The 12,233-nt window shown below is 39.5% G+C and overlaps 1 protein-coding gene across 1 annotated transcript in view; it reads right to left on the bottom strand.

The window, feature by feature from the left end:
• Window positions 1–992: 992 nt before the first annotated feature.
• The window catches only part of LOC122550339 (speriolin-like protein), a 62,507-nt gene continuing 51,266 nt past the window's right edge, over window positions 993–12,233 (bottom strand). Inside the window, exons 8-9 of the mRNA XM_043691066.1 lie at window positions 7,328–7,461; window positions 993–1,362 (exon numbers count right to left, since the gene is read on the bottom strand). Of these exons, the coding sequence (XP_043547001.1) occupies window positions 1,054–1,362; window positions 7,328–7,461 (443 nt within the window). The 3' untranslated portion in view covers window positions 993–1,053. The remainder of the gene's footprint in view (window positions 1,363–7,327; window positions 7,462–12,233) is intronic.

The raw sequence follows: 12,233 nt of genomic DNA, 5'->3' as shown, positions 1-12,233 counted from the left end.
GTTAGGTGAATTTAAATACAATGATTAAAATAATAAATGGATTAGATTAGACTCCTTACAGTGTGGGAACAGACCCTTCAGCCCAACAAGTCCACACTGACCCTCCAAAGAGTAACCCATCCTCCTCTGATTGATGCACCTAACAACTATGGACAATTTAGCATGGCCAATTCACCTGACCTGCACATCTTTGGAATGTGGTAGGAGTAGCAGAGGAAACCCACACAGAGAAAATGTGCAAACTCCACACAGACAGTCACCCAAGGCTGGAATTGAACCTGAGGACCTTGGTGCTGTGAGGCAGCAGTACTAACCACTGAACCACCGTGCCACCCAGAAAACTAGTCTCATTAATGGTGACCATGATCAGAACCACTCAGATTATTGTAACAATTGGTGAACCAATGCTTTTCAGGTAAGGTCTGATCTCCTACCTGGTTTGTTCTAAATGTGACTCCAATGCACAGTAACATAGTTGACTCTTAAATTACAGTGAAATAGGCTAGAATGTCACTCAGTTGAAGAGGAATTAGGAATGGTCTGGGTTCGCCATCAATGCCCACTTTCCATCAAAGAATAAAACAACTGCGTAAAGTATATTTTGAAAATATGCAATCTGTTGCACCAGGTTCATCAATTTCGGATAAACTGCACATTGGGCAGAAACTCTCGGCCACAAAGACTACTTTTGAAAGTAACAATTTCATTCATGCACACTTTGGCCCAGAATTAATCAAATGAATTAAAGAATGAGCAGTCCAATTTCCTTCAAATGAAATTACTGGAATTATAGTGTGCAATGGATTAAGGTTTAGCATTTTAATTCTCTTGAACCCACAACCTGAATTAATACTTGAATTACTTCCACTGCAAATCTGAATTTAATGTGCTTATTGTTCCAGTTAACCCTGACTTTGATCAAGGTGATTAATCAAACTAATATTCTTGTTTTAATACTATCAGTTCTGACATAAATAAAGACTATCTCCTGTTTACCATTGCTTTATTGAAAGAACTAAGGTGTGGTAGTTCTATACCCTGCTCTAAGGACAGTTACCAAATAAACATTGGTTTTCCGTCAGCTGCTGACAAGTTCCACAGACTGGTCAATAGCACTAACATGTCCTTCAATAAAGGTGGTGGAGTGTTATCAGTTACCAACTTTTGCAGATAGGCACGATTATTGTAATTTTCTAATGTTGTTTGGCCCTGTGGCTTTTCCTTCAGGATTCCAAAACGGTTTACTATGAATTCTGCAAATGTTGCATGATTGTCAGGGCAGTACCCAAAGTTTCTCAGATTGTTCATTATCTCAGTACTTCGAGCATTCATCTCATCACATCGCCCACTTATTCCTGCAACCTGGAGGAAAAAAATGCAGACTTTCATGAGACATACATTTTATATGTTGAAACTTTTATATATATTGGGATGTATGAGATGTATACATTTCCTTGAAAGGATTTGTGAGAAATTAGTTTTTAATTACTTTCTGGAAAATGAACCAATAGTAAATGACTGCTCAGGAAATACAGACATACAATTATTATAGGATTAAATAATTAGATCACAGACAGATTATATTGCTGGTGAATAGAACACTGGATTGTATTGCCACCCTGGGGCCAGGGTAGAGGATATGTGGAAACAAGTGCAGGACATTCTGCAGAAGTTAGAACAGCTACAGGTTATAGTACATCTGGAATACCTGAATTCACCTGGAATACTGTGAACTGTATTGTAAAAATACTGAATACAATTTTGGTTCCTTGTCTAAGGAAAGAAGTACCTGCATTAGAAGCAATCCAGAAAAGATTGCTTATGGGCATGGAGAGGTTTCCTTTTGAGAAGAGGACATACTGTTCACTAAGTTGTCTTTTTGTAGTTGACTTTATCATGTAAAATCACCCTGATGGTAACTGTACTCTGTGGGTAAAATGTAAAACCTTCCCTAGTGGCATGTCTGTTGGTTGGGGCCCACATGGAAGAAGGACTTTTGGGATGGTATGAAGGTTCAGTGGTTAGCACTGCTGCCTCAGTGCCAGGGACCCAGGTTCAATTCCAGCCTCAGATGACTGTGTGGAGTTTACACATTCTTCCCTTATGTGCGTGGGTTTCCTCTGGGTGCTCCAGTTTCCTCCCACAATCCAACGATGTGCAGATTAGGTGGATTGGCCATGCCAAATCGCCCAAAACATCCAGGGATGTGTAGGTTAGGTGGATTAGCCAGGGGAAATGCAGGGTTACAGTGGTAGAGTAGGGGTTGAATCTGGATGTGATGCTCTTTGGAGAGTCGGTGTGGACTCATTGGGCTGAATGCCACACTGTACGGATTCTATGACATTAGCCCAATTACATTAGTGTAGAGAGATATAAAATTACAGCTATTAGAAAACAATATGAGAATGCTGCTTAGGGAAGGAAATCTGCTATCTGGACTATATCTGATTCCAAACCCAAGCAATGTGGTTGACTCCTTGCTGACCTCTCAAAATCATTAAAGAAATTCGGTTGGAGTGTTTCAAGCAGATGACTCGTCACTAACCGCTTAAGAGCAAGTAGGATAGGTAATAAGTGTTAGCTCACTATCAGTAGCACCCACAAAAAAATTGCAGAGGATGAAGAACTAGAAACACAATTTTAAGTTATTTGGTAAAAAAAAATCAGAGTCAACATGGGTAAAAGCTATCTTGTATGCTATGTGATTCAGATATGCTAGAAAATGTGTTCAAACAGATTCAAATGTAGCTTTCAAAGAGGGATTCAATAATTATTTTATAAGATTTGCATATTTGGGAGGTCATATCTAAAATTAAATGTGATTTTTTTTGGCAAGAATGGTCTAAATGGGTCAAATTGCCTCCTTCTATGATTTCATCATTCGATGACAATATGTAGCAACCTCAAGGTATGAAGGGAATGAAAACAAATGAAATACTCTCAAGAATCATTACCATTGAAATGTCAAAAACTAGGCAGCCATGACCTTAAAAGCAGTGTGAGAAAGGTCAGATAATCTTGGGTTGAGGGATAAAAATTAGGAAAGGTAACAAACTGGATTGTTTTGAGATCAGCTTAGTTTTCCTACAGTGTGGAAACAGGCCCTTCGGCCCAACCAGTCCACACCAACCCCCAAAGAGTAACCCACCCAGACCCATTTCCCTCTGACTAATGCATCTAATACTATGGGCAATTTAACATGTCCAATTTACCTGACCAGCACATCTTTGGATTGTGGGAGGAAACCAGAGCACCCGCAGGAAACCCATGCAGATACGAGGAGAATGTGCAAACTCCACACAGACAGTCACCTAAGGCTGGAATTGAACCTGGTACCCTGGCACTGTGAGGCAGCAGTGCTCGCCACTGTGCCACCATGCTGCCCCTGATTTTGGAAAATCAGGAATTTACAGTGACATGACAATGAGAACAATTGTCAGGTAATTGCTTTCCACAAAATGTAGGAGTATGAGATCTGATCAATTGTCAACATTTCAGACTACTTTCACATCATTAGTAAAGTGAGGGCATCATCGACAGTACTAACATTCCTCAGCCATAACACCCAAGCTATGTTGAGTTCAAAGCATGAGATATGATAAGAGTCCAATCATGGATTAAAAAGAGCTGAGATCAAAGTGACTGATTTTAACAGCAAAGCAATTTTTAACATGATATGAAACAATGAGGGAAAAAGGAACAAAGTAGGAGCTCATGGTGTAGGAAATAACTTATCAGTACAGATACAAGATTGGTTGACTGGCAGAGAGCAGACAGGATGCATAAATGGGTTTAAATAAATAAAGGAACATAAAAGGACATGGAAAAAAAATTTGTGAAGTGAACATCAGAGTTTTCATCAAATACAGATAGGTTGAAGGTGTAGTCAAAAATCTGGGAGATGGGAGTCTAATGTGGGAAATGTCAAATTGCTCAGTTTTTATTGATTCTTCCTGACAAAGACTATTACTTACACAGAGAATGACTGCAGAATTCTGAGACGCTGAGGAATATAAATGTTCTACTGCATGAATCACAAAAATTAGTTGGTGATAAAACAAGAAATTGAGAATGCTAGTGGAATGCTATTCTAATGTTTCCGTTATACAGGGCATTAAAAAAAAGTGCGACACTACATCTCAAATAATTATGCACAATTCTGCTCTCCCTATTTCAGAAGCATGTAAATACACTGGATGTTGTTCAGAGGAGTTTTACTAGATTGACACCTGAAATCAGCAGGTTGCCCTTATGGAGAAAGATTGAGCAAATTGGGTTTCTTTCCAATGAAGTTTAAAAGAGGTACTTAACTGAGGTACCAAGATTCTGAATAATTTTGACAAGTGGATGTGGAAAGCATGTTTCCTTTTGTAGACGAGTCCAAAACTAGGAGGAAACCAATTAACAATTAGGGGTTGTCCTATTTGGACAGAGGTGAAAAGAGTTTTTTTCTCTAGGAGGGTTGTGTTACTTGGAACTTTATGCCCTCCAGTTAAGAAAGGTAATTTAATATTTAATATTTTTAAGGCAGAGGTAGACAGATTTTTGTGAAGCAAGGAAATCAAAGCTTATCGGGGTAGATAGGACTACCGATCAGCCATGATTTTCCTGAATGACAGGCCAAGCACAAGTAGTTGAATGATTTGCTTCTGCTCCTAATGTGTGCCTGCTCAAGCCTTAATAAAAGTTCAAGTCAATGAAAATTATGTGGAAAATTCTCCATGAGTCGGAGTCAGACCCAGTATGAAATAAGTTGATTACGTGATGAGTGGATAACCTCATCTCTGGAAATCACTTCAGGAGTTCGTCAGGTGACTGACCTCGGCCTAACCATCTTCAGCTGTGTCATCAATGACTTCCCTTCACCGTGAAATCAGAAGTGGGGATGATCACAGATGGTATATGATCTTCAGCATGATTCATGTCTCCTATTATACTGAAGCAATTTAGCTTCATATTCAGCTTGATCTTATAAGTGGTAAGTAATGTTCAGGCCAAACATATACGAAGCAATGACCATCTCCAACAGGAGAGCATCTAACTAACTCTTCATGGTATAACCCCTGCTGAATGCCTGGGCTTACCACTGACTAGAAATAGAGCTGGACAAATCATATAAATAGCAGGGCTTCAGGATGCAGCCTGAAGCTGGGAATTCCACAGCAAGTAACTCAACTCCTTAAATGCTCAAGCTTGTCCATTTTCTACAGGATACTCGGCAGGTGTGTGGCAGAATTTTGTTTGGATGAGTGCAGTCAAATTAAAGCTGTCCACTTTATGGGTAACCCAACAATTACCTTAAACAGTGACATTGTCTGCCACGAGTGCATAGTGGTAAAAGTGTATGATATATATAAAATCCATTATTGAAACTCATCAAGCTTCCTTCAACAACATTTTCTACATCCATGAGCTTTATCACCAGAAGGCTAAGGACAGCAGATGCATGGAAACACTGTCATCTGAATGTTCCAGGCATGCCATGCGTTATCTTGAGTTGAAGCTACATGACCATTTCTTGTTGTGCTGGAATTCATTTCTTATCAGCATACTTACATCACAAGTATACATCAATGTAATTACATCAGATGGACTGCAACTTGTAAAAATGTTGATTCGGAGATGCCGGTGTTGGACTGCGGTATACAAAGTTAAAAATCACACAACACCAGGTTATAGTCCAACAGGTTGAATTGGAAGCACACTAGCTTTCGGAGCAACGCTCCTTCATCAGGTGATTGTGGAGGGCTTGATCGTAACACAGAATTTATAGCAAAAATTTGCAGTGTGATGTAACTGAAATTATACATTGAAGAATTGATTGTCTGTTAAGCCTTTCATCTGTTAGAACAGATTTGTTCTGTAACCTGTTGGACTATAACCTGGTGTTGTGTGATTTTTAACTTTGTAAAAATGCTGTTTAGTACTGTTATAAATCAGAGGTTGACCGCTCTCCACTACTCCCCCAACCCCCGCCGCCACCTCTGATAACTAAAACCGAAACACAGACAGGAATATTTCATCATATAATCTGTTAAAAGGAGTATGAAAAGTAGGGTAACCTGTTTCTCAGCAACTTCTAGTGGTTACATAAAACAAGTCCCTGACACCCACTTTATAATCGATGAGTAACAATTTACTTATCTAACTCTAACAGTGAACAAATCAACACAACTAATAACAAACTGAATAAATCCCTTCGAACTACTAACTATTCCAGAATAATGCAAGATTCTAACGACAATGATATTTCAATAAATACAACTACCACTTATATAATAATTGAATTTAGTCTCTCGAAATTATAGTCAGTCTTCCGGACCTTTCTGCGTCATGTCTGCTGAACCTTCTGTCAGGAATTAATTCTCTGTAGGTTTTGATGTCAGGACGATTAGCTAAGAATGTTGCAGTACCTTTATTAATTAAATGGCGTTTTCTCTACGAGCTGAGAGCTGTTATCTCTTAGCAGATGGCAGTTGGCTCTCATTGTTTTCCCAAATGCCGCCATCTTTTATACCCTTGATGACCTGTCAATATTTTTGCAATTGGATTGGTCCTATGTTGTCAAAACTAACAGACGCTCATTTAATAGGTTTTATATCTTATATTTTCCTCAGTTTAGAATTTTTATTCCTGGTCCATCCTTATCTTTTTGCCAAAACAATCCTAAATCAAATTGAGTTTTGATCACTAACTCCAAGACCCATTCTTATTGAAACACCTTCCACTTGCACATGCTCATTTACCAAAATTAGATTCAGAACTACCCTTTCCCTTGTTGGGTTTTATACGCACTTTAAGAGAAAGAATCTACTGGATGCAGTTTAAGAACTTTGCACACTTGCTACCTTGCATACTAAAATTCTCTCTATTAATTTTTCCATAGTTAAAATACACTTGCTATTTTGATAAGCTTCTGAAATTTGATTACATACTTGGTAGCTAAGTGCCTGATTTAAATAGATTGGTTAAATTTAAAAAAAAACACTGTTGTCTTGATAAAAAACTGCGATTTGGCTTTTTGTTACAAAATGTTTCAATTTAGGTGCTATATGTACCAGCAAACCCACAGGCATCCTTTTTGAATCTCTAATCATAGAATAAAAAGGGACCATGCAAAGCTTTCCTCACTTTACACTTTTACACCCACCAACTTCGCAAAACCCCCTTTTCAAGGGTAAAGATGAGCAACCCAAATGAAACCTTGCCAACAACTCACACAACTCTCTAACCCAAAAACTTAGAAGTCATATTTATTCAAGTATATCTTGTACAGGCAAATAACTCCTTCCAAAAAACATGTAAAGATCCGCTTCATTGTACTGACCTCTGTGATCTTTTCACTGATATCAGATACTCTGAATCCATACAATCGGAACTGATCAGTGAAAACATGAGTCAAAATTCGACGATCCAGCTGGAAAGCAATTTCTCCAAGAATGTGATGAGCAGATTCTTTTTCTGCAAGTAAAAAAAAATTCAAAAAATACTCAATTCGCTCTTTTAGCCTTTAACAATTCTTTTTTTAAGTTGAACTATTTATGCTACTTTAGAGATTCAATGCTGTGTTGAGACCTCAGTGTCATAAGCTTGTTTCTTTTCCCTTAATCTTAACTTTCACGCCTCATGATATAAGGCTCTCCAGGTCCGACCCTATATCTGCCCTATACTTTTTCTATCTCCTTCTTGAATGCCACCTACTTTAAATACCTGCTCCAGATCAATCTGGGCCAAAACACAGAACAGTAATTTACTCAGAGAGTAGTAAGGGTATGGAATGCTTTGCCTGCAACGGTAGTAGATTCGCCAAGTTTAAGTGCATTTAAGTCGTCACTGGACAGGGCATATGGACGTACATGGAATAGTGTAGGTGGGATGGGCTTCAGATTAGTATGACAGGGCAGCGCAACATCGAGGCCCGAAGGGCCTGTACTGCTCTGTAATGTACTATGTTTTAGTACAAGCCCTGCATTCAACAATGTTGTGCCAAACATGACTCCAAATTAAACTAATCCCTTCTGCCTGTTCTTGCTCCATATCCCTCCGCTCTTGCATATTTATATGCTCATCTAAAACTCTTTTAAACGCCCCTATCGTATCTGCCTCTGGCAGTGCATTCCAGATTCCCACCTTTCTGTGTATAAAACTTGCCCCTCATATTTCCTTTGAATATTTCCCCTCTGACCTTAAATGCATGTCCCCTCTTTTTAGACATTTCAACTCTCGGTAAAAGATTCTGACCATCAACCCTACCTATGCATCTCATAATTTTATAGAATTCGATCAAGTCTCTCTTTGACTTCTGCCGCTTCAGAGAAAACAGCCTGAGCTTTTCTAGCCTCTCTTTATAGTTCAAATGCTCTAATCCAGGCAAATCCTGGTAAACCTCTTCTACACACTCTCCACATCCTTCCTGTAATGTGGCGACCGGAATTGAACGCAATAGTCTGAGAGTGTCCTAACCAAAATTATATCTTATACTTATCTTATACTCAGTTTAGAACTTTTATTCCTGGTCCATCCTTATCTTTTTGCCAAAACAATCCTAAATCAAATTGAGTTTTGATCACTAACTCCAAGATCCATTCTTATTGAAACACCTTCCACTTGCACATGCTCATTTACCAAATTTAGACTCAGAACTACCCTTTCCCTTGTTGGGTTTTATATGCACTTTAAGAGAAAGAATCTACTGGATGCAGGTTAAGAACTTTGCACACTTGCTACCTTGCATACTAAAACTCTCTCTATTAATTCTTCCATAGTTAAAATACACTTATTATTTTGATACGCCTCTGAAATTTTATTACATATTTGAACTTCTATGTCTTTCTAACTGTTTCATGCATCACACACACACAACAGTGCATTTGCCCCTTTTTGGGTTTTTTTCCTTCTACCCATATGGTCTTATTTAATGATCCTTCTAGGTATCATCCCTCCTCACTGCTATAATTTATTCCCCAATCAAAACAGCAAAGCTGTCCACCTATCCCCCTTTTACCCCCATGCCTATCCTGTCTGAATACATCAAATCCAAGTATGTTCATCTGCCAATCCTGGCTTTCTGACAGTTGAGTTGAGATCATAGCTATGAATTATCAGTTCATCCGCCTATTCCACAGGTTCCTTGCTTCTTTGAATTAAAATATATGACATATAGTCTTGCTAAACTTACTTCTTTCTTATCCAGCCCATGTTTCCTCTCCTTCAAGACTAGCATTTTAACTTACAAGAACATTTCAGCTTCTCTCCCCTTTCAGCTAGCTTTCTAAATCCCATTCTCTACCAATCTAATTTAATCCAATTCAAAAGCATTAGCAAATCATGCTGTGAGGACACTGGTCCCATTTATATATGGATGTAATTTATCTAATTTTCTTAGTTCCCACCTGCCCCCAAAATGGTTCCAATGTCTTCGGAATCTAAAGTGCTCCCTTCTACACTGATATTTGCTCTATCCTTCTAGTCTTATACTCTCACAGCATATCACTGGGAGCAATCTGGAGGTTGTTAACTCTGACTTCCTGCTAATTCAGGTTTGTTCCTTTGTTATTCATTACAATGTGGTGTGTGACCTCTGTCTGTTCACGTTCTTATTTAAGATGACCCTGCAGCCATTCCATGACCTCCATGATCCTGACACTCAGAAGGCAACAAATCATCCTACATGTACATCTGACAAAGTGTCTGTCCACTCTCCTCACTAACAAACCCCTTGCTATTGTTGCCTTCCACATTTGAGACCATAAGATCATAATATATAAGAGCAGAATTAGGCCATTTGGCTCATCAAATCTGCTCAGCCCATTCAATGTTTCTCAATCTCATGCTGTTGCCTTCTCCTGTAACCGTTGATCCCCTTATTTATTAACCTGTCTATCTCTGTCTTAAATACACTCAGTGACTTGACCTCCACAACCCTCTGCAGTAATGTGTTCTACACATTCACCACTATCTGGTTGAAGAAAGTCTTGCTCATCTCAGTTCTAAAGGGCTGCCCCTTGACAAGAGACTATGTCCTCATGTCCTGGTCTTTCCTACTCATGGAAACATCTTCTCCACATCCACTCCACAGCCAGGCCTCTCAGTATTCGACAAATTTGAATCAGATCCCCCTCTCATCCTTCTAAACTCCACTGAGTACACATCCAGGGTCCTCAACCATTCCTCATAAGACAAGCCCTTCATCCCAGGACCATTCTTGTTAATCACTGCTCGAACCCCTCCAATGCCAGCACATCCTTCCTTAGAAATAGGGCTCAAGACTACTTACAATAGTCCAAATGTAGTCTGACCAGGACCTTATATAGCACCAGCAGTACATCTCTGCTTTTATATTTCTTGAAAGGAATGCTATCATTGCATTTACTTTCCTAACCACCAACTGAACTGGCGTGTTAATCTTAAAAGAATCCTAATCTAGGATTCCCAAGTTCTATTGCGTTTAAGTGCTTTAAGTGCTTACACTTTCCCACATTGTATTCCTTCTGTAAACTCTTTGCCAGCTCTCCTGGTCTGTCCAAGTCCTTTAGCGGGCTCCCCATTTCCTCAACACTGCTTGCCCTTCCAACTATCTTTGTGTCATTTGCAAACCTAGCAACAATGCCCTCAATTCCTTCATTCACAGCAACAATGTATAACACAAATAGTTGTGGTCCTAACAGATACTTGCAGAACTCCACCAGTCACCAGCTGCCATCCTGACTCCACTCTCAGCCTTCTGCCAGTCTGCCAATAAATATATAATCTCAATCATGTCTCCCCTCATTTTCCTCTGTTATTCAATCTCATGACAAAAGCTCTCCAGTCCAGGCAACATCCTGGTAAATATCCTCTGCCCCCTCTCCAGGGCAATCTCATCCCTCCCATGTAATGGATTCCAGAACTGTACACAATACACTAGCTGTGGCCTAACCAACATTTTACACAATTCAGCTCCACCTGCTTGCTCTTAAACTCTATAAATCGGCTAATATCCCAAATGTCTCCTTAACCTCTTTACCTATTTGTTCTGTCACCTTGATAAGGAAAGTAAGAGCATGTCAGATCCAAGGAAATTTAGCAAATTGGATTTAGAATTTGCTGAAGCAGGTTGAAGACTGGAAACCTGTGTCTGGGACTGGCAGACATGCACACCAAGGTCCTTCTAATCCTTGGTGCTTCACAGGATTCTACAATTCAGCACGTAGTCCCTTGCCTTGCTTGTCCTGCCCAAGTGCATCACCTCACACTAATCAGAGTTGGATTCCATTTGCCATTCACCAGTCCATCTGACCAGCCCATCCATATCCTCCTATAATCTAAGGATATCCTCCTAACTTCTGACCAACAATTTTCATATTATCCACAAACTTACCAATCAATCTTCCTACATTCATATGTAAATTGTTCATTTTTACCACAAACACCAAGTCCCCCAACACTGATCCCTGCAGAACCCCAATGGACATAGGCTTGCAATCATAAAAACACCCCTTGACTTCTTTCAGCCAATTCTATATCCAATTTGCCAAATTTGTTGGATCCCATGTGCTCGAACCTTCATTATCAGTCTTCCATGGGGGATCATGGAACATGGAACATAGAACAATACAGCACAGAACAGGCCCTTCGGCCCTCGATGTTGCGCCGACCTGTGAACTATTCTCAGCTCGTCCCCCTACACTATCCCAAAATCACCCATGTGCTTATCTAAGGATTGTTTAAATCTCCCTTATCAAAAAGATATTATCAAAAATCTTGCTGAAGTCCAAGTAGACTACATCAAATACATTGCCCTCATCTACACGCCTGGTTACCTCGAGGAAAAACTCAATTAAGTTCATTAGACATAACCTCCACTTTACAATGCCATTCTGATTGTTCTTGATTAATCTTTGCCTCTCCAAGTGCAGATGAATTATGTCCCTCAATTGCTTCCAATAATTTCTCCACCACTACAGTTAGACTAACTGGCCTATAGTTTCCTGGTTTATCGCTTGCTCCCTTTGTGAATAGCAAAACCACACCGGCTATCCGCCAGTCATCCAGCACATCTCCTGTGACCATGAAGGAATTGAGAATTATTGCGAACACCCCTACTATTCCCTCCCTAGCTTAGTCAACAGCCTGGAATACATTTCATCCAACCCAGAGGATCACCTTACTTTTAAGCCTGCCAGACCACTCACAACCCCCTCTTTGTCCATAATAACCTCTTTAATTATAATCATAGCTGTTCTCCCTGATTT

Source organism: Chiloscyllium plagiosum, chromosome 5 (assembly GCF_004010195.1).
Source record: "Chiloscyllium plagiosum isolate BGI_BamShark_2017 chromosome 5, ASM401019v2, whole genome shotgun sequence".
Taxonomy (NCBI): domain Eukaryota; kingdom Metazoa; phylum Chordata; class Chondrichthyes; order Orectolobiformes; family Hemiscylliidae; genus Chiloscyllium; species Chiloscyllium plagiosum.
The sequence above is the reverse complement of the archived record's forward strand: the minus strand, read 5'-3'. Positions and strand labels throughout refer to the sequence as shown.